The sequence below is a fragment of the Tyto alba genome, unplaced genomic scaffold (assembly GCF_018691265.1).
Source record: "Tyto alba isolate M040663 unplaced genomic scaffold, T.alba_DEE_v4.0 Super-Scaffold_6, whole genome shotgun sequence".
NCBI lineage: Eukaryota > Metazoa > Chordata > Aves > Strigiformes > Tytonidae > Tyto > Tyto alba.
The window spans coordinates 12859218-12886711 of NW_024881327.1; the positions used below are offsets into that span (position 1 = coordinate 12859218).

The 27494-nt window shown below is 40.2% G+C and overlaps 1 protein-coding gene across 3 annotated transcripts in view; it reads left to right on the plus strand.

Annotated features, from left to right (window-relative positions):
* The window catches only part of GRID2 (glutamate ionotropic receptor delta type subunit 2), a 746686-nt gene that overhangs the window by 642422 nt on the left and 76770 nt on the right, over nucleotides 1–27494 (plus strand). For all 3 annotated transcript variants that reach the window (XM_032999394.2, XM_032999395.2, XM_032999396.2), the window contains one exon: nucleotides 792–987. In XM_032999394.2, the coding sequence (XP_032855285.2) occupies nucleotides 792–987 (196 nt within the window). The remainder of the gene's footprint in view (nucleotides 1–791; nucleotides 988–27494) is intronic.

Consider the following 27494-nt stretch of genomic DNA (forward strand, 5'->3'; position numbering starts at 1 on the left):
ATATACCTTTTTAAGTCCAAACCAGGGTTGACAAAACCATATTTGGAATTCTTTAGAAACTTCTAAGGTGGTTAATTTTTCTTGCTTATAAGGAATGGATAGGACTACATAATATATAAAATAGAACAAATTTATTGGACCAAATAAAGTGAACTTGATGAAAAGGCAGTTCATGAAACCACAATATAAATCTTCCTAGTGCTGAAAATAGCACAGGATGTGACCTGTGTGATGGGTGCACAGAACAGTGCAGGAATACCACCAAAAGGCTGCTCTTCACTGTGTAACCCAGTATCACATAGGAGTACTCATCCCAGGTACTTTGGGTTAAATTTGGTGAGTGCTGGTTCTAACACTCCTGCTCCACAGCAGCAGGGTGTGTGGTGGCACCCAACTCCCGTTGAACTTGCTGCGTATGGCTGGAGGGAGTGCAATGCTCCCCTCTCTCCTTTGCCCCTGCTCAAAGGAACTCGGCATTTGACAGGATCCTGTCACTCCCTCCATTTTCTCTTTTCATCCATTTTCATTTTCTCTACCTGTTCCTTTCACTTCATATTCCTCCTTGTGTCTTAAAACATAAAAACAATTTTTCAATCTCATCTTGTCTTTTAAAAAACAAAACAAAACAAAACAAAAACACAAAACAAAACAAAAAAAGAAAAAACAAACAAGAAAAGAAATGGGCTTGACAGCTGTCTTCCAATGTGTTGCCCTTTGCTTGCCTGCAGCTCCTTCCTCTTGAAAATGTGGCTTCAAGTCTCCTGTATCTCTTTTCTTCACCAACAATTAAGGTCTCTCCAGGATCTCTCAAGGCAGACGGATATTCCTTATGGCACTGTCTTGGACTCTGCAGTCTATGAGCACGTCCGAGTGAAAGGAATGAATCCTTTTGAGAGGGACAGCATGTATTCCCAAATGTGGCGGATGATTAACAGAAGTAATGGCTCAGAGAACAACGTCTTGGAGTCGACCGCAGGCATTCAAAAGGTACTAGTATGACTTACTTCTTGCTTCCCATTGGAGATGCTCTGCTGTAACAGCACATTTGCTTAGTTGTTGCTTTTAACTATAAGGGATGCATTTGCACCCAAATAACGATCATGCCTGGTACCAATTTCTGCAAGCCCAGTGCATCAGCATGGAAGATTGCAACTTCTCAGCTATATAGGTTGTTTTCAATGACATTTTAAAATGTAAGAACCTGGAGCATTTGCTCTGAAAAGGATTTATAGGTATGAGAGATTAATACATTTTTCAGGATGCAAAATGGGAATAGGATCACTGGACTTAGAACTCCAGAAAACATGGAAATGTACTGTACAAAGCTTAAAGCACTTTGAATACAAGAGACTGATTAACTTATTTTTGTGGGCTCCTGACATTGAAAATCTTGGCTTTCAGTTATGGCTCTGAGTTGTGTATGTTTTGAGAGAGGCAGGCAGGAAAAGATGATCTGGCTTTGAAGAGTTACCTCACAGCCACCTGCTGTAGTGATCTTAGCAGTGGGAAAATACTTTGAGAGCAGGAGTCAATTTTTGTCGTTACATCTGTGAATGCAGTAGTTCCCTCCCATGTTTTTGGTTGACAGCCACAACTTTTTTAATAAGAACACTAGTCCATGAAAGGGTTTAGTGTGAGAGTGAATATGGGATAATGAGTGACTGTATACAAACTTTTTCCCTACCATTATATCTTCACATTCAGAGTTTAAATCAAATTAGAGAAATATAGTATTTTATAGATTTTATTTTAAACTTCAAAAAGTGAAGTTTGATTAGAGCAAATATCCATGAATTTGTGTGCTCTTGTTTTAAGCTTGATTTAGAGACTTCTAAAAATCCAGACCAACTCTGCTTTTTGTATCCACCAAAATCTGTTTGTCAGGAAAACCTGTAATTTCTGGTGCTTTCACACTGGGTACAAATACATAAGAGAAAAGAGGATATTCAAAATAATGATGAAATCACTGGTGATCCCTTGATAATAAAAGTACTACAAAACAGCAAAGATCCTTTGGAGTTTTAAAAATCACTAATCCATCCTCTATATAACAGATCGTATTTTCTCCTCTGACGGACTAAGCAGCATGAAAGAAGAGGCAAGAGAGGCCCTGGGGAACTTCACTTTTGAAACCCCTTTAGATAAAGTCCTAAGCTGAAAAAGCAAGAAAAAAAAAACAGTCTGAAGATTTATTGGCTAGAGGAAATTGCTTTTTTTGAGAAAATATATTTTAGCTCAGTTTGTAAGGGGCTGATAAAGCTTGGGTTTGCCTTTTGTATAGAAAAAAAAAAAAAAGCTGCCCTCCTTCTGGTTTGCCTTGCCAAGTTATACTGAGGATTTCAGAAGAATCAAAACCCAGAGCACATCAAACACAGCTGTATTGACTAATGGCTCTTAGCTGAAAAAAACAACTGGTGTGTCATGCTGGCAGGTAATTCCAGATTAGTCTTTTCTTTCTTCTCATTCCTGGAAATGTGGCAGTTGCTGCCTTAAAACCTACAAAACCAGAAATATCAGAGTTCTTTAATTTCTTATGCCTCTGCTTCCCAGGGATAAACGCTTGCAAATGATGATGTTGAAAAACCAAGCTGCAGTGTGTGAGCAGGCCAACCACTCTCCAATTTTAAAATACCTGAGGACGTAGGCCTGATTCTAATGAACATACATCTCCACCTTTGTGTTCGCAGTTTCTCCCCTTCTTTCACCTTACAGGAAAAAAATGACACAGAAAAAGATTATTTGCCAGTTGCTGTTCACGCAGAAGCTTTTGAGAGACTGTACTGAGCCTGATCAGGAAGAAAGCTGGATGAAGAATGTGATGTTAAAAGCTAATCTTAGGCAAGGAAAATTAATATTTAAAAAGGTGTCTGATAAACAGCAGAGATTATAATCTCTGTAACATACTTAAAAAAAAAAAAAAAAGAAACATTTCAGAGGAAACAATTCATGGGTCCCCTTAGCCTATTTATATAGTTCATAATGTTCTTCGGGGTCTTGAACGAATTTAACTGGCCACATCAGAGCTATTAACCAGATTATAACCCTGGACAAACTAAACCAACAGGTCTCCCTCTGTGCTTTATTTTGTTTCTGCCATTAATCAGCACTAAAGCATGACTGAACAGCAGTTTGTCCAAGCTCTCCGAGGTCGTTAGCTCGGCACATGTTCCTGGAGTGCCAAGTGAGGGCTGAGACTTAACGAGTGCTTCCAAATGGATACAGGGAAGGGGATTTCCACTAGGCCGCCTAATGACCATGAAGGGACTGTGAAAGGAAGGACCATCATGGGAGAGAGGGGTGCAGGAAGGATGTTATGGACACGGTGGACACGTTTTTCTTTAACAACACTCCTTGCTGCACCCTCTCTGAGGATAAATGGAGTTTGTACGTAGCCACTGCAGAAGAGGCCTTGCCAAGCACTTTTTTTAATATCTTAAAAGTCTTCTAGTTTGGCCTTGCTTTTATTCTGCAAATTACAGTGGCGCTGTCACTCTTTTTATCTTGAGGAAAGTAGCAGTTTAATACTAACATATATATATAACCAGGGGGAGGGAGAGGAGGAGGGGAATCGACCACTGATTTACTTATCACATCATCCCGTTCGCTCAGCAGGACTGCATCCTTGCTGCACTGGTGACTTCATGGGGAATGGCACCTGTGTGAGTGAAAATACAATACAGACAAATGACAGTGATTGCGTAGCCCCATTTTGCATCAGGCAATCTACCACTTTGACCTGCTTTTCCTGGCAGGAGGGCAGGACAGGCAAGAGAAATAAGATGGGAAGATCATGCCGTTTTAAGTTTTCAGGGTTTTATATTTATTGGTCCTGTTATCATAAATCAGGTGCATACCTATCACTGTGTGTGCTCCTTTTCCATCCATAGTGAACAGCTATATACACCATCAGGTCTGGTTAGAGAGCAGCTGAGTAGATTTATCCTGAAGAGAGAACAGAGTTTTAAATACCTCAAAGAGGAGACAGCCTGAAAAGTGCAGGCACTTTAGGTATTTTCTCCCACTTATTGTCTCTTCCTTTCTCAGAAGGCAAAAAAAGCAGTTGAAGATCTGAATTGAAGGTAGGGAAGCATTCAGTTGTTTGTCTTCCTGCTCTGTCAAATCAAAATGGATGGGGAGGTAGCCGTATTTCTATACATGCTTGGATTATTCTGAAAAATATTCACTTTTATCTTCTTTTTTTTTCTTTATTATTCCCAAGTGTTTAGTGTATCTCAAATTGAATTTCCTTTTTTGCATAGGTTATGAAATATGCATCTTATTCTGTCAAAGGAACTTCTATTTTCAGGGAAGTTATTTATTTGGAGAGGATTTACAGAGGCCTAAGTCATGCCTGCTTAAACATTCATTGAGGACTCCATGAAAAATCGTTTAGACTTAAACATATCACATTACATACCTCTTTATGTCTTCTTAAAAATCACATTACCCTGCTTAATCCTTTACAAGCACCACAGGCTTTCCTATCCTTGGAACTATTCCCATTTAAAATATAATGAACCACTTCCATTGTGCCCCTGTCTGCTCTTTCTTCCCTAGAGTATAATAGTTCCTAATGCCCTATCCTACCCACCTTGTTCCTCTGAACATGATACCATAGCCTACGTCTGCATTTTTCTCAGCATTATCAAGTGAAAAATTCCTTTCCCGGGCTGCATAGGCAGAATCTGAATGCGTTTGAAACCTCTGCCTATTTAACTCTCTACAAAATATTTAGCTGGTAGGAAACTTGTGTTCCTGTCAAGTGGAATAATGCTTCTGGATGGTGCATTAGAAGAAACTCCTCTTAGGCTCTCATAATATTTCTTTTTAAACTTGCACACAGTATCAAAAGGAATTTGGTCTTGAGATTTTTATTTTCTTGTGATCCTACTTGCACTGCCAGTGGAAATATGCTAGCAGCTGCTCAGTCTGTTTGTTTTCCCTGGACACTATGGATGGCACTTTTACCTTTCTGCGAATATTGTAATAGCAATAATATTGTTTAAACTATGTATGACTAGGCCATAACAAAGCTTTGCTATGATGTGTCTGCAGAAGAAAGGGATAACGATGATTTGCAGTTCTGTGTTAGAACAAATTGTTAGTAACTGGACATGGTTGTTCTTAATTTGTTTTCAGCAATAGCTACAGCATGAAGATCTCTTTTGATGGGGCAAAAACTCCTAAAATAGCTAGTTATCCTGAGTTACTCACAAATTTGCTATTGAAATTGCCATTCTGGCAGCAGATACACTGATCATACTACAAAAAGTTCTAGTTAATATATGCAAGTCCACACATCTTCGTTGTGAACATTTGTGACCATGGAGTTGGCCAATAAAAAGACACTGAAAACAAGAGATAACCAAGATAGACTTTTTGGATATTGGATCTATACTGTGATTCAGCAGTTTGACAATGGCTAAGAAAGGAATAGGAAACAAAAAAGGCAAGAGCCCATAAAAATGCTGGGACTGTATTCCAGTCCCTCATATATCTTAATTCACTACATGGGGATCAGCTACATCATGCAGCTGTTGGTTAGCAAACTAATTATCAGTCCAGACGCTGGTTCCCCTCTGCCTCCAGAGGTGATGCTTCTTGGGCAGATATATGTTCTGTTGCTGCTCTACAAGTAATAAGCTTCAGGAGTACCCTTAAGACCTTGGCACATTCAGCCCCACAGCTGAAAGTGCAATTTATCTATTTTGCAATTACTGTCTTCTGCACAGTCCATGACTTGGAGCTGACAGGTGCCTTAGGGTACCAAATGCACCTGCTGTCCTCACTTTGTATTATCATGGGTGGTCTGTTTCCGTCTTATTTGTCATATAGTGTCCTTTTCCTGGAAGGCAAGTCTCAACCTAAAACCTGAGCCAGATTTACCAGTGAAGTGCTTTTAATAATGACAGGAGGAATGACTGATCCACAGACTCTAGCATGCTTAATGTCTCATAGCTTGTCAACATGTCATTTTTGGGGGGTGGGGCAGTGGGGTATATTTCATTGCAAAGCATATTTCTCATAGACTTGTCACAAATTGGCTTCAGTTTTCATGAGTCAAAAGAATAATCAGCCTGGGGAAATACTTTATTTTTTTTTCTCCTATAATCCTGTGTATCTTTGCTTCCATATCTACGGCTTAAACAAACTTGCAACAGTGCAAAAATTTAGCATCTTGACCAGAAAGCACTACAAACGCAGTGTGATGTTACTTTCAGGCATTATCAAAAGGCTAATAGTTATCTGAGTTAGCTTAGGGTGTCAGTGTGTTTTGGATGTATAATAACTGATCTGTGACAGTTAACAGAGTGTAAAGAAGATTCTGTGCATAGCTTTAAAAATTAAATGTAAAAATGTTTTCCTGCTTCCTCATTTTATCAGAATTCAAGGTAGGCTTAACAAAAGGCTTGCTCTCCCTCACGAACACTCCTAAGCATGTATAAAGTTTGATTTAACTTTGACTTTCTGTAGAGTTTTCACAGGTTTTATCTTGAGTAGAACACCTGTAAAAGTTATTTTCTGCAGAGTTTGGCTTTATTCAAACAGAAATGTAAGTAAAAATTTGAGTCAGCCTATCAGGAAATGGATCCTGAAAATTTTATCTGAGTTAATCTTCTCCTGTTTCATTTTACATGCTCTCAAATGTACCTTCCCCCTTTTGCTCTCAGTGAAATGCCATCCAAGTTGCTCATGATTTCTGTTCAAAGGTCTGTCTCCATATGCCTACCAGTCACTTTAACAGCCTCAGATGTCACTGACTGATGTCCTCCTGTGGTGCTGTGCCATTCTACCTTCCACGTCTGTCTTTGCTTGTTCTCTCTCTTTTCTCTCTGTTATTTTGGAGAATTTTCCAGATCTGTTCTCCAATTTTTGTAGGCCATTCTACATCCAAGACCATAGTTTTTTCTATCTGTAGCTCATCTCTGAGTATTCTCAAGTCCAAACAAATTCAGCTAGTGGCTCCAGGGAGACGACTTGCACTTCTGCTTCTCTTACACTGAACTGAGCCCCTTTTATCCGAAATAAAATGTGTGTGTTTTCCTCTACTGTCTTTTCATGTCTGACCGCTACCTTAGTTCAACTAAAACCTACAGCAGCTGACCTCATCATCTTAATTTTCTTTCCTGTGGCTTTCTATTGCTTAGTATTTTAGTATTGCCAATTTACCTTTCATAACATGTCTATGATTTACCCATATAACTTCCAGTTTATCGCTTCAGTAGTTTTCAGTGTTATTTTCTGAGGCCTTTATAGAGCACTCTTTCTCCATTTAGTTCTATTGAAAAATCTCGTGGAAAAAAAAAATTAAAAAAATAAAAGTTGTCTTGAGTTTCAAGGCTCTTCACAGTTGATTCTGACTCTCACTGTAGCTCTCTCATTTCTGAATTGGAAATCATTCATGTGAGCTTCCAGTGCAACTCTTTTTTCAAGCAAGCCTCTTTATGCTTTCTCCAAGAACTCTTCTGTAAGGTATGAAGTTTTCCCTCAAGACAGTAGTCTTGTCTTCTCTTTAAACTCCTTAACACTCTCCTTTGTTATTACACTAACAAAAACCTTGACAACTAGGTCTCTGGTGTACTATGGTCGCTACCCATCAACTGAGCAGCACTGTTTTGTTGTTTCTTTATGCTCTTTCCCTTCGTTTGGCTTATTTTATAGCTGCCAAATAAGAGGGGAGAGAGGAACTCACACTATAGCAATCTAAATATCATCACAGATGTGATGTGGGTGAAACCAAACTACTATACCCCAGAATGAACCAAGTTAATGAACACAACCATTATCGGTCAAAGAGTATTTCTCAGAAAATAATCTCTCTGTGTCTGACTTTTCAGCCTTCATCCTCAAAGGAGAGCTACAGCCTAACTTCAAAAGATGAGCGTGGGAGCTAAAGTTTGTAACAGTCTAATACAATATAAAAAGATATGGGAAAAAAATGAAATTTTATTGAGAAATTGGCCCTTATTATCTCTCATTTTCTGCAGCTTCAGTGATGCCGGCTACATATTTCTCTTGAATTGTCTCATTGATTATCATAATTGCATTAATCTCAGAGACAGTTTTCTAATCTTGGAATTTTTCTGCTTGTTTTCAGAGAAGTTTTGTTTGCCTAAAAGCTTGGTTATTTAGGGGTCCTCCTACAGTTGCCTCCCTTCTTTTGTTCAAAGGTAATTCTCTCTTAAAACCTTGCTTCACTTAGATCCTTAAACTGTCATGGCTACAACTATATTCCCATAATGTGTAACTTTAGGTGCCTAATTTAGGTGCCCAAGTTTCTTTCCTAGCTACCACAGACAGACAATTTCCTTCTCTAGAGAGTGGTTGGGAGTGCCTAATCTGGGAACCTATTTTTCTTGGAAGCTGATTTTGTACAGTACCTATCAAAATAAGATCATATTCCATGACTAGAAATGGCAGTAAAAATAAGAAATCGCAAAATATACCCTGAGGAACTAATTTAGCTTGTATCCTGTAGAATTGCATTCTGCAGAGAGCTGAGTCCAGACTTTTCAGCTAGAGAAAGGTTGGCTGACAGCCCTTTGAGGAGTGAACATGGGATGGGGGGGTCCCCACCCTTCATCCTTATGGCCAAATACAAAGCTAAGTCCTTCACGCCTTAGCCTGTTCCTAACCCTGTAGTCATCTTTTCACATGGCAAAACAGTCCAGAGAGGAAAATTGATTCCTTTGTCAGTAGAGATTTCATTTGAGGTTTCTCTTGTGTAGAAATTAACTAATTAGGGTGGCGTCATTAGAGAAACACCTGGAGTACATCCCTGTCCTGACAGCAGGAGACCAGCTCTGTAGAAGTGTGTGGGTAGCTGCCACTATAAGGCACATGGTGCATTGCCAGGCTTTTGGTCTAAAACAATCCTCATGCACATGCAAAAAATAGAACTAATTTTGTGTAAAATAGCCCTCGGGTTTTTTTGGGTTTTTTTTTTTTTTTGATTTCTAGAGAACTTTGGATATTTCTGATAGGTTGGGAAGGTAGGACCACAGCACCACACTCTGACAGCGAGTGTAACTAAATCACATCACCATGCAATGTAACTGCTCATGGCTACCTGTAGGAGGAGTTTGTAGCTGTCAATGCTTAGTTTATCCCCCTTGTATCTCCTTGTGCCTTTTTCTGGTAGTGTATAACTTTGGGAATTGCTGCCAAGGTAGTATGTATCCCCATTCGTTGCCATGGCTGCATCACATCTGAATACCATAATCCTAAGATCTGTATACGAGAGACTTTACATTTCTGACTAACTAAGCAGCATGAATGCTACTTTCATTTGCACTGGCAAGTGATCATAGAATCATAGAATATCAGGTTGGAAGGGACCTCAAGGATCATCTGGTCCAACCTTTCTTGGCAAAAACATGGTCTAGACAAGATGGCCCAGCACCCTGTCCATCTGAATCTTAAAAATGTCTAATGTGGGGGGAATCCACCACTTGCCTGGGGAGATTATTCCAGTGTCTGGTTGTTCTCATTGTGAAAAACTTTCCTCTCATGTCCAACAGGGATCTCCCCAGGAGTAACTTGTACCCATTACCCCTCGTCTTTTCCATGTGACTCCTAAAAAGGGAGTCTCCATCTTCTTTGTAGCCACTTTTAAATAAGAATATGGTGATAAGGTCTCCCCCAAACCTTCTCAACGCTGGAAAAACCCAGTTCTCTCAGCCCTTCCTTGCATGTGAGGCTTCCCAGTCCCTTGATCATCTTTGTGGCCCTTCTCTGGACCCTCTCCAGCCAGTCCACAAATTTTTTTGTATAGCAGAGACCAAAACTGAACACAGTATTCCAGGGGTGGCCTGACAAGCGCTGAGTAGAGTAGGGTGATGACTTGTTTATTTCTGCTGGTGATGCCCTTATTGATGCAACCCAGCATCCCATTGGCTTGCTCTGCCACAGCAGCACACTGTTCACTCACGTTGAGCTTGCTGGCCACCCAGACCCCCAGTTCCCTTTCCACAGAGCTGCTCCCCATCCAGGTAGGTCCCAGTCTGTGCTGCACTCCTGGATTATGTTTTCCCAGGTGCAAGACCTTACACTTGTCCTTGTTGAACTTCATAAGGTTCTTGTTAGCTCACTCTTCCAGCCTATCCAGGTCTTCCTGCAGGGTGGCTCTCCCTTCTAAAGTGTCCACTTCCACACTCAGTTTGGTATTGTCAGCAAACTTCATCAGGCCACACTTGATCCCTTCATCCAGATCACTTATAAAGATATTAAACAGCACTGGGCCCAACATTAGCCCTGGGGGACCCCACTTGTGACAGGGTCCCAGTTTGAAAAGGAGGTATTTCCCAAGACTGGGAGTGGCCTGTCAGCCAGTTCCCCACCCACCACACAGACTGTCTAGACACATCAGTTTCTCTAGGAGGAGGCTGTGGGGAACTATATCAGAGGCCTTGGAGCAATTCAGGTAGACAATGGCCACTGCTGCCCCACATCAGCCAAGCAGGTTACTTTGTCACAGACGGTTTGCCAAGCACAATTTTCCCTTGGTGAATCTGTGCTGGCTTGTCCCAATCACATGCTTAATTTGACTTGTGATAGCCCCCAGGAGAATTTGTTCCATAACTTTCTCAGGGACTGAAGACTGATGAGCCTATAATTTCCTGGATCCTCCTTTAAGCCCTTCTTGTAGATGAGGATGACATTAGCCTTCTTCCAGTCTTCTGTGATGTCCCCCAATCTTCACAACTTCTCAAAGATTATAGAGAGCAGCCTCGCAGTTACATCATCCAGCTCTCTTAACACCCTTTGGGTGGATAATGTCAGGACCCACTGATTTGTAGGAGTCCAGCTCTTATAATATTTTATATACCAACTCTTCTTTCACTGACCATGGATCTGTGTTTGCACCAATCTGGATTTTTGTTCTGGAGGCTTGACACCCAACAGTGCTGGTAAAGACAGAAGTGTTTAGAACCTCTACCTTTTCAGCATTGTTGGTGACAAATTCACCTCTCCTGTTCAACAGCAGGACACAATTTTCCTTCTCTTTCTGCTTGTTGTTTACGTACCTGAAGAACCCTTGTTTGTAGTTTTTGACATCTCTGGCCAATTTCAAGTCCAACTGAGCTTTTGCTTTTCTCTGTACACCCTGGCATTGCCCTTGTAGTTCTCAACAGGTATTCATCCACTTTTCCATCTCTGGTACCCTTCTCTCTTGGTTTTGAGCAAACTCAGAAGCTTGCAGTTAAGCCACAGGGGTCTCTTGCTTCTCCTACTTCCCTTACCCTTAAAGAGGATGAACTGTTCTTGTGCTTCCAGGAGAATGTTCTTGAAAAACTCCCAGCACTCACTAGCTCTTTTATCCTCCATGGAAGCTTCCCATGGAACCCCTCCCAATTGATCTTGGAGCAAGCAGAAGTTTCCTCTTCTAAAATCTGAAACATTTGTCTTAGTACTGACCTTTAGCATGCTCAGCAGGATTCCAAACTCCACAATATTGTAATCACTGGAGCCAAGGCTATCAGTGAGATGTTACAAAGCAGGTTTTCTTGGGTTTTGAGTAGCAAGTCTATCAGTGCCTCATTCCTGGTTGGCACATCTAACATTTGTATGAGGAAACAGTCCTCTACGCATTCCAGGAACTTGGTGGATGAGATGTGATCTGCTGTATTGTTCTTCCAACAAATGTCTGGGTATGCCCTGGTTTCAGCTGGGATAAAGCTAATTTTTCTTCTTAGTAGCTATAATAGCACTGTGTTTTGGATTCAGTATGGGATTTGATATGAGAAAAATGTTGATAATACACTGATGTTTTCAGTTGTTGCTAAGAAATCAAGGACTTTTTCAACTTCCCACGTCCTGCTAATGTACGGATTCACAAGAAGCTGGAAGGGAGCATAGCCAGAGCACCAGGCCCAAGCTGATCAATGGAATATTCCATATCATACAATATCATGCTCAGTATATAGATGAGGGTTGGCTGGGAAGCTCATGCTCTTGCTTCCAGGATTGTGATTTCAGGATCCTCTCTGGGAATGGCTAGCTGGCATTGGTTGGCAGGTGGTGAGCAATCCCACTGTGCATTGCTCATTTGTATTTTCTATTATTACTGTTATCATTATTATTATTTACTTTATTTCAATTATTAAATTGCTTTTATCTCAGCCTACAAGTCTCCTTACCTTTACCCCTCCAATTCTGTCCTTCATCCCACAGACCAGAGAGGATGAGCAAGTGGCTGCATAGTGTTTGGCTGCTGGACGAGTTTAAACCACAATAGGGTAGTTGAAATCACCCATAATAACCAGGTTCTGTTGATCCAAAGCTTGTTTAAGTGACGCAAATACTGCTTCATTGGCCTTATCATCTTGGTTTGGAGGCTGGCAGCAGATGCCTGCTGTAAGATGTCCCTTGGAGATGACCCCTCTGATCTTGACCCAGAGGCATTTGATAGGGCTTCCACAACTGCTGTAGTTGACTTCTATACATTTAAGGTTTTCCTTAACATAGAGTGTGATTCCTTCACCTCTTCTTCCCTGCCTGTATTTGTGAAACAGCCTTTAGCCATCCATCACAATCCTTCAGTCATGTGAATTGTTCTGCCATGTTTCAGTTATTCTTATAACTTTCTGACTGCGTGCAGAGCTCCAGTTCCTCCTGTTTGTTCCACAGGCTGCGTGCATTGGTATACATCCACTTGAGGTGGTTTGTCTTCTGGTTCACATCTTGGGAGGCAGCTAAGTAACATTTGTTGATGCTCTGGTTGGCCTGGCTTGCAATGGCGTGAGCGTTGGCACTCTGGATATCACTCCCAAGTCCTTTAGTTTAAAGCCTGCCTCACCGAACTGGCCAGCCCACTGCCAAAGATTCCCTTGACTCTTCTAGGCAGGTGAATCTCATCCCTCCCTAGCAGGCTATAGTCATTGAAGAATGTCCCATTGTCATAAAAGCCAAAACCCTCATGATGGCACCACCCACAAATTCAGAAGTTGATTTGCATTATACATCTATTTCTGGATACACCCTAACCTCTAACTGGAAAAATGGAAGAAAAGGTAACTTGAACACCAATACTTTTCACTTTCACACCCAGGGCTTTGTAGTCTTCCCTTGATTCTGCCCAGGTTCCGGCTTGTGGTGTCATTCATGCCCACATGGAAGAGTAGCAATGGATAGTAATCTGTGTCCTTAACAAGTTGCTACACCCTCTCAGTAACATCTTGGACTGTAGCCCCTGTAAGACAGTATTCCCTCTTGTATCTCTCATCAGCCCAGCAGATGGGTGCATCAGTGCCCCTCGAAAGAGAGTCACACACTACGAGCACTCGTCACTTCCTTTTGTGGTATCCATGGTGTGCTGCTGGTACAGTTTTTCCTTGCAGAACTTGCTTGTGGGTATCCATAGCTGTTAAAGCTTCATATCTGGTTTTGGTTGTAATGCACTGACTCGTAGAAATTCTGAACTCCCTCATGAAGCTGGGATTTTTAGGGGATGGGAAATTTTGGAAGGGAGCAGGGAGTAAGAAAACTGACAATTTGGAAACAATTTAAGAAGAAGAGTGCATTTTCAGTCAGTTATTGTAAAAGTTGAGCATGAGTATGTCAGGATAATGTTCAAAGAAAATTTTTTTGCTACCATTATCTGTTGCTGAAGTTTTCTCAGTTGGCCACACTCAGTATTAGGGAGGCACCAGTTAGAAAGAGTGGCATAAACAGAAAAGGATGAGGAACCCACCCCTACAAATGAGTAGCTTAATTTGTGTATATTTGGGTCTAACAGAGCAATGCTATTGTCATATTCCATAAAAAAAAATGTTTCTGAGTATTTCCTATGTGATGAGTGCATTTATTAAGCATTAGCACAGGAGAGGTCTGAAAGAGAAACAGCTCTCATGGGTGCTGTTACAAACCATCTAATGAGTAAAATACAGGCTTTGGTAAAGAGTGCAAAACAGGAGATATCTTTATGGGTATATCTGCAGCAAAACGGAAGTTCTGTTGCATGTTACTCTCTCAATTAAATCCAAAACAAGATTATGTTCTCCCATCTGTTTATCAGCTGCAGAGGCCAGGAAGGGTTTGGGAGAGGAATATTCTTTGGGGCAGAAAGGTGCTGAGGGGGCAGTTTTGTAGGGTGTCAGTTGTCATTTGGGCACCGCTTCTAGAGTGCTGTTGATCATGTTGTGGCATCTTTCAGTGAAAGCATGTTAGGTATATATCATGAAAAAACAATACAGGGAAATTTTTGCTAGATAATAAACTTTTGCTACATTTTTCAAGCCATAAATCTACTTCTAATGCAGTTGCTAAAATTGTATGTATTACCTTCCTAGGCTCTTCCATCTATGGCATTGCCTTGGCAAAAAAACAATATGGCCAGCAGCTTTAAATGACCAAAAACTGTAGAGGGATGAGCAAGCTGTGCTGGGATGCTAGCAGAGCAGTGAACCTCCCCTTGTGTGTCAGAAGCTTGTGGAAGGATATACCCTTCTTTGCGTTTTTGAGGAGCACATACATTATCTCAGGTTTTATTACTGCAGGGTGACTTTGAGCTCAGCACTCGCTGCTCCGCTCTGTCAGTGCCTGGTGTCTTCAGAAACTGGGCGTGCTGCTTGCATGTGATTCCACTTCAGCAAGTGGTCATTTATTTTGATTTATCTGGAGTTGGAATGAATATGGCGTAACAAACCCTGTAATCCTTTAGGCCTCTGAGATTGTGCTTTTTTAAACATGACAGACTCAGATGGAAGTTGCAAATTCCTACGAATATGCTTTCCTAGTCTGGTCACATCAGATGTGGGCCATTTCCATGCAACCTATGGGGAAGCAAAGCTTGGGATGAGTAAAATGTCATCCTTGAAGTGTATTTTGTTACTTCAGGTCAAGTCTTGTAGCCATTTCCCTATGGGAGGGTGACGAAAAATTTTTGATTTGTGGAGTTTATCAACCACACGATTTCTTTTGTGCCCAGATCTTGTTTCATATCCCTTTTTCAAAAACATCAGTGGAAAAGGTTTGTCAAAAATTGCTGCCTCAGGGAGAAATAGGAAATTGGATTATGTCTCCTTTTTTGTTGATTCTTCCTGTCCTTCCCCTGCTTTTTTAACTCACTCATGAAAAGGAAGTAGTAAAGCCACAGCTCCCTAACTGAGCCTTCTCTGTGGCTAACATCCCTTTCTATGCCAGAGAGATGTGTCTGTGCTCTGGTTCCTCATTTTGGATTCTCGTTATCCTACGAGAGAAAAACTCTATAAAGTGCCTGATAGAGAAGAGTAGTTTGGCATTTGGTGCATTCTTGTTTGGCTACAGGGGACATGAGAGGTATTAGGCATCTATTCTTCTGGTCCTGCGAGCTCTGATTTCTACGTTTTATCTCCATTAACTTAGTGCTTTTCCAACAGAGGTTCTGTAACATTTCCAGGTTCATGAAGATGAATAAAACCATCACACTGAGGGTGTCTGAGGACTACACAGACTCCTACGCAGCTCCATCAACCTTGGTTCATTCTTTTCCTTCAGGATTCTCAATTCACTTTATTCCCTCCCTCTTACTTTTTCATTTTTCTGCTTTTCGACCCTCTGCCCCTTCTGTTTGCATACCAGCTACACCAACCTTTTCCCCAATCTCTGAGCCTTTCTTCTTTCCACCCTTCACCTCTCTGCACAGTCACGCATACCCTTTGCTATCTCCATTGGCTTACATTGTCTCACTGTTTATCTGTGCAGTGAATTCTGCGACTTTCAGTTTGCAGTCAGATGATGCTTTCCAAAAACCTGACTGTCACTTTGAAGCCCAGTTGCAGGTTCAGAGTATAGTGGGCTGCACTGGGGACATATCACACCCAGATCAGGGGAAATGCAGACTCTGTCTAGTGATCAGTAGATACAGACAGGAGAGCAGAGTCTTGCTTCAGGCAAAGAACTTGGTAATGTGTTCTCTTTCTTGCTTAAATGTTTCCAGCTATCATTTTTGTGTATTAACATATTTTAATAATACCCAAATACATTGTGATGCATTAACAAATGCACATGGTAGGATTGAATATAAGGTTTAAAGAACATATGTAAAGAAAAAATACATAAATAGAAGTAATGAGAAAGGGATGTATGAAATGTGCTGTATATTCCAGCTCTAAACCATGGCTTGGACGATGAGGCTGCAAGTCTAAAATGGTGAGAGAGATATAAGAGGTAGCAGAGAGATCTTGTTTCATATTTTTGGAGCTGATATACCAATCATTGATAGAACATTTTGACAGATTTATATAACTTCTGTTAAATAACTTGTTACTAAAAAACAAAGAGTCTGGTCCAGAGACCAGCAAATGCAATTGTAGTGAGTAGATCTGTAGCAAGTCCCCACTGTAAGACATCTAATAGTCTCTCATTAAATCATTCAGAATTTTTTAATTCTAATACTCTTACAACTGTAAGTAATGGGAAAGCAAAAAAGTATATCTCAGGGAGAACCGACAGCTGCTCTGACAGCAAATTTTTAGACTATCATTCTTAAACAATACATTAATAAGCATACTGGTAGGCAATGCAATATTAGTCAGGTAATAAGGATGGTGTAGGAAAAATAAGTTGTAAACTAAAAAGCTCTGGCAGAATACTTAGGAGAATTAATCTTTCTAGTCTTATATATATATATAAGTATCAAGTATCTAAGTATCAGAAACTTTAATTAAAACAGATAATTTCCCTTAAAGTCATCCTAGTATCAAAACAGGAGGGAGGAGAAAGTTCTGTGTGGTTTAAGATACCATCTAGAAAAATAAAGCACAGAAAAGGCTAATTTTTCAAATACAGAAGAGGAACCCAAAATTTTACCTATGCATCCTCAAAATGTTGTTCATGTTTACAAACTCCAGGCCTGTGCTTCTAAATACTTATGTGCATTTAAATGCAAGCACAGATTGTAGAGCCAGAGAGATCTCTAAGGTCTGATCCTTAAAATATCTGGTCTGAGAGACTGGAGACTGAGCAGACTTTTACTGCTGGCTGCTTTTTGACATTGTCCTCAGTCATCTGATTATACCTAGTGAGAAATATTCTAGAAAAACTGCATTTTATTGGAATATATCAATGTATTGAACTCGAAAAAAAAAAAAAAAAAAAAAAAAAAGAGTAGTGTTTAAGGTGGGAGAGGAGGAAGAGGACCGGTTTGAAGCACCAGATCTGGTGATTCAAAATGGATAGTTGTTACACAGAAATAATTGGTGTGCTGTTCAGCAGAGTGCCAGAACATACGATTAACTTTTGTGGGCTTAAACCATACTCATGCCAACAAAATCCTGAGGTTGGGATGTAGGGCGTTATTTCTTTAAAGGACAATTATAGTAAACAAAAAGTCTCCAGTGCTCTTGGGCTGCAATAAGGTCTGGTGTCAGAACACAATCAGTGGCTCTTGCGGGTGTGTTGTTCTCTAGCATTATTCACTTGCCTCCTCTGGAGCAATATGAAATCAAAACGCACCTCTTCAACTCCCGCTAAATATTTCATGGGGGGTTCAAATCCCATTCAGCCAGAGGTTTCACACAGCGTTCTTCCTAACATCTGTGCAGGGCTCTGAAATCTAGGAGAGGAGTGTTTTGAACTGAAATGGGACTCTGCATGTCTCTCGTGGCTGTGCAGATCAGCTGTGGATGGCTCCTGGGAGGGACCAGGGAGTAGCCCATCAGGGCATTCTTTGTGGTCTCCCTGCAGACGTTGCATCTCTGAGCTGCTTTGTGGGTGAATGCAGAGGAGCATTACCTCACGTTACCTAAACAGTATTTTCAGCTCCTGAAGGTTTTGCATGGTTATAGTCACCAGTGTGGCAGTCCCAGCTGAGTAGTGTAGCAGACCAGATGGATGTAGCAAAATAGTTTTGTCTCTCCTGTTACTCAAGCCTGCAAACTGGCATGTGTCAGTGGTGTACTTGTATAGGTGGCGACAAATGAAAATAATAAAAGACCTTTCACTCTCTGGCATTAGCCTGGCACCTTACATAAGCAGTCCTTAGAAAGCCAAACAAAATAATGTGTTTTTTCTACACCATATATATTATGATACCTCCTGCTACTGCCTTTTTCTGATCTGATTCAAGCAACCGAGATGTTTTCTGTGTGCTTTTCTTGGAAAGAGATATAGATGGAGTGAACTTTCCATCCATTAAGTTAAAAATTTAGAAGTAACAGCATGGCATTGAGGAAGGTATGCCAGGTAGATAAGTTGGTTTTCTTAAACTGTCAACTAAAAATAAAACTAAAATTTTTCTGTTAAATAAGCAGAATCTGTCCTTAGGCTGAAGAGTAATAATAATTGTGTTTTTTTCCACCATTTTACTCTCTTTAGTTAAATTACCAGCAAGCAGTTTATGTCTCTTTGAATTAGGTGGCAGAGTTGTCCGGTTTGAAAATGTGACTGAAATAAATCAGTTTCTCTTTAATAGCCAAGCTGTGGGAGGAGAGGATTAAAGTGCCACATGGAGTATTTTAAGAAGCATTTTAACCAGGCTGTAATCACATTTCATTCTTCTATCAGTTTGCATAAAACACCTGATCTAGATAGGCTGCACAACTCCCTTGCTGGGATTGCAATGGCAGGAGAGGGTTGTTTACCATTCCCAGCTCTAAAGCTTTCCCAGTGCAAGGGAGTTGAATGGTGTTTATGGCTGTTTGCAGAATGGCTAGTTAATCAAATAAAACAGACCCCATTCCCTGCTGAATATAACAGAGGGAGGGATATAAATACCAGTGACTCTATCAAGATGTGTGGAAAATACAGTGCATCTATAATGAAAAAACAGTAGATAAGCAGCTGTATTATACAAGTCTGTAAGTACCGAGGGGTTCTGGTCATAACATCAATCAAAGAGTGGAAGCTTTGGTTGTTTTATCGTTCTGACCTCGGGACAGAATTTCTTTGTAATACTGTTGTGGTTTAACCCCAGACAGCAGCTGAGCTGCACACAGCTACTCACCCACTCCCACTGCAGCGGGATGGAGGAGAGAATCGGAAGGGTAAAAGTGAGAAAACTCGAGGGTCGAGATAAAGACAGTTTCGTAGGTAAAGCAAAAGCCACGCATGCCAGCAAAGCAAAACAAGGAATTCATTCACCCCTTCCCATGGGCAGGCAGGTGCTCAGCCATCCCCAGGACAGCCGGGCTCTGTCACACGTAACGGTGACCTGGGAGACAAAAGCCATCACTCTGAACGTCCCCCCCTTCCTCCTTCCTCCCCCAGCTTTATGCACCGAGCACGATGTCATATGGTCTGGGATGTCCCTTCGGTCAGTTGGGGCCAGCTGTCCCGGCTGTGCCCCCTCACCACCTCTTGTGCCCCCCAGCCCCTCGCTGCTGGGGTGGGGTGCGGAGCAGAAAAGGCCCTGGCTCTGTGTGAGCGCTGCTCAGCAATAAGGAAAACATCCCTGTGTTACCAACACTGTGTTCAGCACAAATCCAGAACATAGCCCCAGACTAGCTACTGTAAAGAAAATTAAGTCTAACCCAGCCAAAACCAGCACAGATGCCTTCCTAGCTAGAATTCTCAAACTGCGAGTAAAATAACCTAGGACGTGGCACCTTCCTGTTAGTGAGTCTTGTTCCCTAATCAGGATACAAAGATTCCCAGGAAACCTCAAAATTTCTCATCAGTCTTCCACTAAGCACTGGCTGCAGTTCCTGAGTGTTCCTTTGTGTAAGAGACAGATAGCCAGGACATCTTACTTGTGATATGTACTGCAACGTACCTTGGTCCAAAACAGTCTGCATTTGTGACCTCTGGGAGACACTGAGAAAAAAATTATCTGTGTTCTGCAGCATGGAGAAATGATGTAAGCTAGCTTCTTATACTGCAGGTGGTCAGAAGAAGATGACCAATTAAATTTGTAAACCTCTAAGTTTTGTTTCATGCAAGCAGGAGTTCTGAGCATGGTTTCATTTTATGTGACACTTCAAGTATACACAGGGGAGGCTGCTGGACTTGGCCTCTCAATGGGTACTGGTACCCTTTCATCTCATTCATGGGTCTTCACCGAGCATTGGTATGAGAGAGAGGACAGCAGTCCTTCACTTATAGAGGAGAGGCATGCAGCTACTGCTTGCTCAAAAGCAGAATTTGACATTAAAAAAATCAGGTGCTTATAAGCAGTAGTATCTTCACAATCAAATTTTTGGCCTCGGTTGCTAAAATATTGCTCAAGTCTTGTCTTTACACACAAATTGTTATATGAATCTCTCTTGGAGTCCCAAATATTGCAGTTCACAGCGTAGTCTGGGGACAACACACAATAATGTAGGTGCAGATCAAGCAGATGCAAGCAGCAAACGTGGGAACAGTCTCTCTTAAAAGGAAAATGTGAGCATCAGTTAATGAATGTTTGCATAATGCTTTCAGTCTTTCAGATGATGCTATTATTAAATTGAACATCTTTACTTATGCTATAGTTGTGCTGAAAGCTAAATGAAGGAGATGTTTTTCTTTAAGCAGTCTCTTATTCTTGATTAGCTTGATCATTAAGTCATTTTGAATTTAACAAAGTGAGTGGCAGATGGAGCACAACAAAGAGAGCAGAACAACGAAAAATAAAACACGATGTGAGATCATGGAAAAGAATCAAAGTAGACAAACCCAAAAGAAAATCAGAAGAGCTCATACCAAAATTCTGGCTAAAATAATGACATCTAACTTATGTTTGGGAGTGAAAACAGTTGTGGAAAATAATCAGGGTATTATTTTGTCTTTCCATAGGTGCCAATAATAATCTTGCTTTAGAGAATTGTATATCTGTATGTGTCCTCTCATACTGTGATGTTGAGAGTCTCCCCAGACTATCAGACATGATAGCAATTTTGTAAAGTTAAAATGAAGTTTAGTGGAAAGGAGTGGAAACATCAGCCAAGCATGTAACTCAAGATCACATAAATTCTTCGCATCTGATGGATTTTACTACACTTCTTGCTGTACCTCTCCGGTCCCAAACTAACGTCCCACTTTTCAGAATCTTGAATCACCCAGTTCAGCTTCTCATCAACTGGCTTCTTCACCCGCTTCTCCACCTTCCTAGAATATCCCATCAAAGGTTTCCCCTGTCTTTCTACAACACTCTCATATCTTCAAAGTGAATTGCTCCCTACATCTGACATAAGAAATCATTAGCTCTAATTTGGCATCCATTGAATACAGTCAATGACAGACCTCAGCTCTGTTTGTATTTGCATCCACCAATTTGGAAGCTGACTTGACTGTTCCAGACATCATGAACCAAGTAACACAGAAGGAAATTCTCATAAGAGCAAGGATTACTTTACGTAACATTGTATAGCATCCAGACCCATTCCTAGCTGAACAAAGACAAATTGCATCCAAATAAGAGAAATGCAGAAGGCTTCTTTAGAAGTTCTTTCTAATAGTAGTTCCAGAACTGGGGATGTTTATTCTGTCCCCATAGAGTTTTACACGGTACACTTTTTGACAGATACTATATCAAATTGTATTGTATCCTGTCGTGATTTATACTGCACACATTCTGTATGGGTTTCAGTATGTTTTAGTTATTGCTACTCCATAAAATTTGTAAACTATGAGGTGTTTCTAACACCCCATGACGAGTTTTATGTACATTATCTGACTGCAGTTTTGATTTAATCTTTATCATATTGTACTCAATCTGTAGATGTTTTAATTTTTATTATGCCCTTGCCGTATTTTATGCCCTTAGAGGTCTGTGTTTTATCTCTCAGTTCACTCAGATGAACATTGTTAGACCTAGGTTCTGCCCTGACTGTGTGCCCCATGAAGGTACAGAATAAGACCATTGACCTGCCTATTATTCAGTAGCTGCTAAATTTAGATGCCTGTACTGGGCCTTAGATTCCCATTGAACTTGCATTTTTGGGCTCTAAATAATTTCAAATATGACCAAAAAAAAAAAATAAACACAACTAAAAAGAAGTCAAAAGAGACAAGATAAAATATTATTGTGGTTTTATCTTCTTCAGCTACAATAAAATAGGCTCTTCATAGATAAGTCATACATAAGATAAAGGAGGATATATTTCCCTGGCATTGTATTTCCTCTGTTTTCTTATACATATCTTGTCAATGAAACTTTTTCTAAAATTTAACATGAATGCTATAGCAACAAAGATACTACACCAGACTTCATGTAAATGTCCATCAGTAGAAATTATGCTTTCCATTTGTGTCTGAAGGGATCATATTTTCAGAACCACCTATGTGTGTGCAGTTTCATTGTGTATGATGTTTTAATAACATAACTGAACACAGAAAGGAGAAAAGGAGATGTATCTACACACAGAGCACTGTGCGGCTGCATATCTGCCTGTGTGGGCCATGCCTACATGTTCAGCCATGCAGCTGCTTTTCCTGAAAACTTGGTCAGGCATATATTGCCAATTTGTGAGAAGCTGCATAGCATCCCTTGATATGTCCCCAAAGAAGTGAAGAAGAAAATTGTGTTCATTGTTTTCCATTTAAAAATCTGTACTGAAGGAACAAGGAGCATGCTGATACAATAAACCTGGGCAAGTAAATGTTTATTTTTTTGCTTTGACAACCACTTAAGGCCTTGCCACTGTGCTAGCAGCTGAAATGTTCCCAGGTGCAGTGAAGTACTGTGGCTTCTCTCTAATTATCCTGAAGCCAGAGAAAAACTGCAGTTTTTCCCCTCATTTAGTACATATGTCCAAGGTACTATCCCTCTCAGAGCATAGTTCTGTAAAAGAGAAGTTATTTTTAAGTTAAATTATCATATAAATATAACAATTAACCATCAGTTTAAATAGTCATTCTTCTTATAGTCAAGATTCAGTTTGGTTTTCAGTAAAATAAAAAAGATGACACTGAATGAGATCACATTTCCTAACCAGGTAGTGGCATTTTTCAAGCCTTCCCCACACAGACAAGAGGTGATACCTGCCACACATTGGATGAAGTGCTAGAATGTCAAGTTGATGATTTTTTTATGCTATTGCTTGTGTTTTTCTTTTTCCTTTCCTATTGTTCAGTTCTAACTAATTAAATTATGTAATTCACTGGAGTAAGGTATTTACTGGTGTACATTATTAGCTGGGCACATAGCTGTCCATGCTGCATGCACAAATACCTGATTTGCAAGTGTATTGTGTAACTAAGAAAATCTCAACTGATGTTCCTAGTTCTAGGTGAAATGTTACTTAATTTTAAAAAGGTGAATCAGCTGATTGCATTGTACCATCACAATTAAAATTTTAAAAATCCTTTACCATAATTTTTTTCAATTCCATAAATATTTTAATTCCGCTTTTTTCATTACCCATCTCAAAGCTACCTTGGCATTTTTATTAATGTGGTCGGACTAGAACAACTACTTGAATTTAACTCAATTGTATATTTTTCAAAGGAACACCAGTGACACAGGGTATACACATCAAACTCAAATTAAGAAAATGAATGTCTGGCTGACTATAATTGTATTGCATACTTACCAAACAACTGTTCCTCTTGTTTATGATATTATGAGATTTCACAGCATATTTGGTCCAAGTTTGAATCTGAGAGGCTTGGATGAAATATAAGGAGTCATGTTTCCATGATTTAGCAGACTTAGGGGAAATCTAGAGTGAAGCAGGAAATACAGTTTCTTATTGTATTAATGTTTCTATTTCTATATGTTTAGATATTTTAAAGTTGCCTACAAAAATAGATCAAGTAAACCATAGTGAGTTGTCATTAGGGATTTATCCACTAGAATATTACAGTAATTGAAACTGAAACTGTGTAAGGAAGGAGGTATTTTTATAAAACATTGTTTATCTTTAAAAGGTCTAAAATTGCCAACATATCATAGGATATTTCCATATTGAACTATTAACTTTTGTGATCTCATTTTGAAATATTAATCCATTTCAGGGAAAATAATTCAGGTTGAAGTCAACTTGGTAGAATAAAATATTTGGCAGTTTAAATTTTTTTATTGGCTTTGGTCCCAAAATTTGCAATACTTTTCCTTAATTCAAAATCTTGAAACTGCTTGTGCAGGAAGATAACTAGTTTCTGTCCAGCTCCATTTATCACTTTCATCAAGCAAAAGCTCTGTATTTAATCTCTCTGTGTCAAGTGTACTGCCCAGGAATTTCTGTTGATTGCTGGTTCAGGAGAAGGAAGGGATTAGAAATCTTTCATGAAAATATCAGTCCTGAATGAATCCTCTGTCATGATAAGGAACCGAGTGATTGTTTTGCAACATTTTTTTTTTTTTTTTTTCCAGTTTGGCTGCTGTTTCCTAATTCTGTCAATTGTATGCTCATTTCTGGCATCTGAGCTATAGTTTGGACAGGTCGGGATGAGTTAGAAACCAATATAATGGGAATCTGTGACTTGTGCTTCTTTTGTTACTTACAAAGGTGTGCAAAATATATGTTGCAGCCTTGGTTAAGTGGAAATACCTGCACAGGTTGTAGCCAGAGATTAACAAAGTTGGGTACACTTTAAGGGAAATGCTGTAATTATTTCTCTGTAAGGATGCGAAAGCCCAACTACCACCTGAAATTAGAGTTGCAATAAACATATAAAATCCTTAGCTGGATGTGAAGAGTGTTCAGATGTATAAATGACACTGGTCTGGGTGCTGTCTGAACTTGAAGCTGCTTCTGAACACCATTTACATTTTTATTTACCTTTGTTCATAAAGGACCCAGGTGCCTGCTCCTTTACCTGGACTTGCTCTGCCTGGCAGAGGCTTAATTGTGCATTTTAAATTACTAAATGTAACTGTTTTCTTTGTATTAACTGTTTTATATCAGGGATTTGACTTCCTAGTTGGTGACTGCAAAATGCTGAAGTGTTTTGGATCGTGCGAGATGAGCTGTCTCTATTTTTCACCCCAGTACCCTGCTCCCCCCTAGCAGTTTGTTGCTGGGTGGGCAGCAGCAGAGGGGAGCTAGCTTTTAAGACTAGGGGGACAATACATGGCAACTTGTTAGGTTGTGTCATCTTCTCAGCTGTCTGCGTGGTGATACCAAGCAGGCAATCTGAACTGAGTAAAAAGTGGTGCTGCACTGGTCTTCCTCCCCCCACAGCTCCTAGTGTTTTCGGTGGGTCCTAAACTCCAAAAGAAAGAGCAAACCTTCTTAGCTTAGATCTATAATGTTTTCCTTTCCTGTGGGTTCAAAGTACCTTCTTGCAGGAATTTAAATGCATTCAGCAGTGGGGTCTCCAAAGACCTGATCAGCCGGTGACAAGGGGCAGTGTGGTGGCATTGGGAATCCGCACGTCAGAGGAATAACAGATCTTAACAATGCGCTGACCTGCAGATACAGCAACATCTATTTGTGCACCATCTGCCCTCTGGGCCGCATGTCCAGAAGGGACTGACCCACCTGCAGAAGACCTGATAGGGCTTTAAAGGGTTGCTTTAGCTGGGCATACCATAGGGCAGAAATTCCTCTGTGGAGCTTTTCCAGAGTGCTTTGCTGGAAACAGTCCATGCAACCAGTCTGTGCAGCAGCCTGAACTTAAATCCTGAAAAAACCACTTACTTAGAGATACCTTGTGGTAGCCGTTATTGAACTCACAGGTAAAGGGGATGCCAGGTATCGCTGAAAGGTAGAAACCTTACGGGAACTGGACAAATCTCAGTCTATTTCTCTCTCCAGCCACATGAACCACTGAACTTAAGGGGAAGATTCACTGCTAAAGAAGAAGATTGATGGTTTCGTGTAGGTTTTCCAGAGGAAGCAGCAGATTTCAAGACCACCAAAGTCTATATGAAAGGCAAACTGATGTGGAAGCACTGAGCTTTGTGATCTGAACATGTTCCTTTATGCCCCAGCCCAAGCTTCTGAGGTGCAGCGCACATTGCCAGCAGTTAGTGCTTTTTGTCTCCTGCAGGGTACCAAAATGAGGGGAAACATGCTAAAATGTGCAGTGTCATTTCAGGGGGAGGGGAGAAAGAGAGGCTGAGAAGCATTTCTTTTGAGCTTCAAGATACTGTGTCTAGATTTGCGATGCCAAGCTGGCTCCATCCAAACCTAGGCAGGAGATGCTTACCAAAGACAGAAGGATAAAATGGTTCAAAATAAGATAAATTCTTTTGAGAGAGTAGCAGGACAGCCTAAATCCTATTACAGCTATGGAAGTTGCCAGAGCTTTTGTAGAAGGAATATAAAAAACTGAAAGTTAAGTCAGTTTCTTTAAAATAAGTTTCTAAAATGAAACAGTATTGTTTCAAATGAGCTTTTGCTGGAGGATTTTTCAGTAATGTTGGAAGTTTTGCAAAGATTTTTCTTGTGGTTAAAGTTCTTTTTCAGATGATGAATGGTTTTGATGAGTAGTTTTTTGACTTTATATGATTTTTGTATCCTTGAAGTTGGTATTCAGTAAGTATTTCTTTGAATAAGAAATGCTGCTCAAGAATTGCAGTTAGATTGACTCTGCTTCTATTCTAAAGAATGGGAACAAGAACCTTTCAGTTAGTGTCATGCTGGATTGATTTAATTCAAAGAAGGATGCTGCTTCTCTAAATTCACCTGCGTTTATCTTCTTCATGATACTTTAATCCACAGAATTTTACTTTTTCACTCAAGAGGATTGATCTGTGTACGTTTCCTCATTTAAATATTCTTTTACTGGGGATTAGCTGACACAAAAATATAAATATAACAGAAGGGGGGAATCAATTTTAGCGGTTTAAATTTGCCTCATTATTGAGACAGCCACTTGGCTACCACAGATCTATGTTTTTGAGGAACCTGAAGTGCTTTCATATCATTTCTGTATATGACCTTCACTGGTGATACCCTTAAAATAGTCTCCGTTATTATCTGCAGCACTTAGTAGTCATAAAACAAATGAGATGCTGGCATAAAAAAAAAAAAAAAAAAATGGTTTCTTACCTTTCAAAGGTCTGTTTTGATGAGATGACTTCTTTTTCCCTGTTTTTTTCCTCCTATTTCTCTTCCATCTGAAATTAATGTTAGATGTAACAGGCCTGTGGGTCAGCTGCATGTCAGTGACCAGTGTGATCTGCTGCCTTTTTAGTGCTTCGCTGTGATTACCTGGAGAAGCAGCTGGCTCCATTCCCCCACCACCTTCAGAAATTGTACCTTAGATTGTCCTCTGCTCTGTTTTGCTCTGCTTGTTGTTTTCTTTCTTGTAACTTACAAGACGCGTTTAATTACAATGGCTAAATATGAATGCACTGAGCACTGAAAAATTCTAACACAAAGACACTGTCTCATTACAGAGCTCTCATACCTGAGTAATTCTTCTAATTCCAGATGGATTATTCAAGGTTGCTCAGTGTAACAAGCAGAAGTGTGATCACGAGGCTTTTCTCAAAAGTTGGTGGCAGGTTGCATATGAGGAATTAATGTTTTTCCTGATGAAGTTTTATCTGGAGCAAATAGACATGCCATTGAAGCTGATATGACAGTGTAATGAAAGATAAACTTCATAGAGAAGAGGAGATGAGGCTGGGATTTCTAACCTCTTCTTTCTTCCCGTAAGCTCCCCGGTGTTTCATTTCCTGCTGCTGTTTGCTCCAAGGC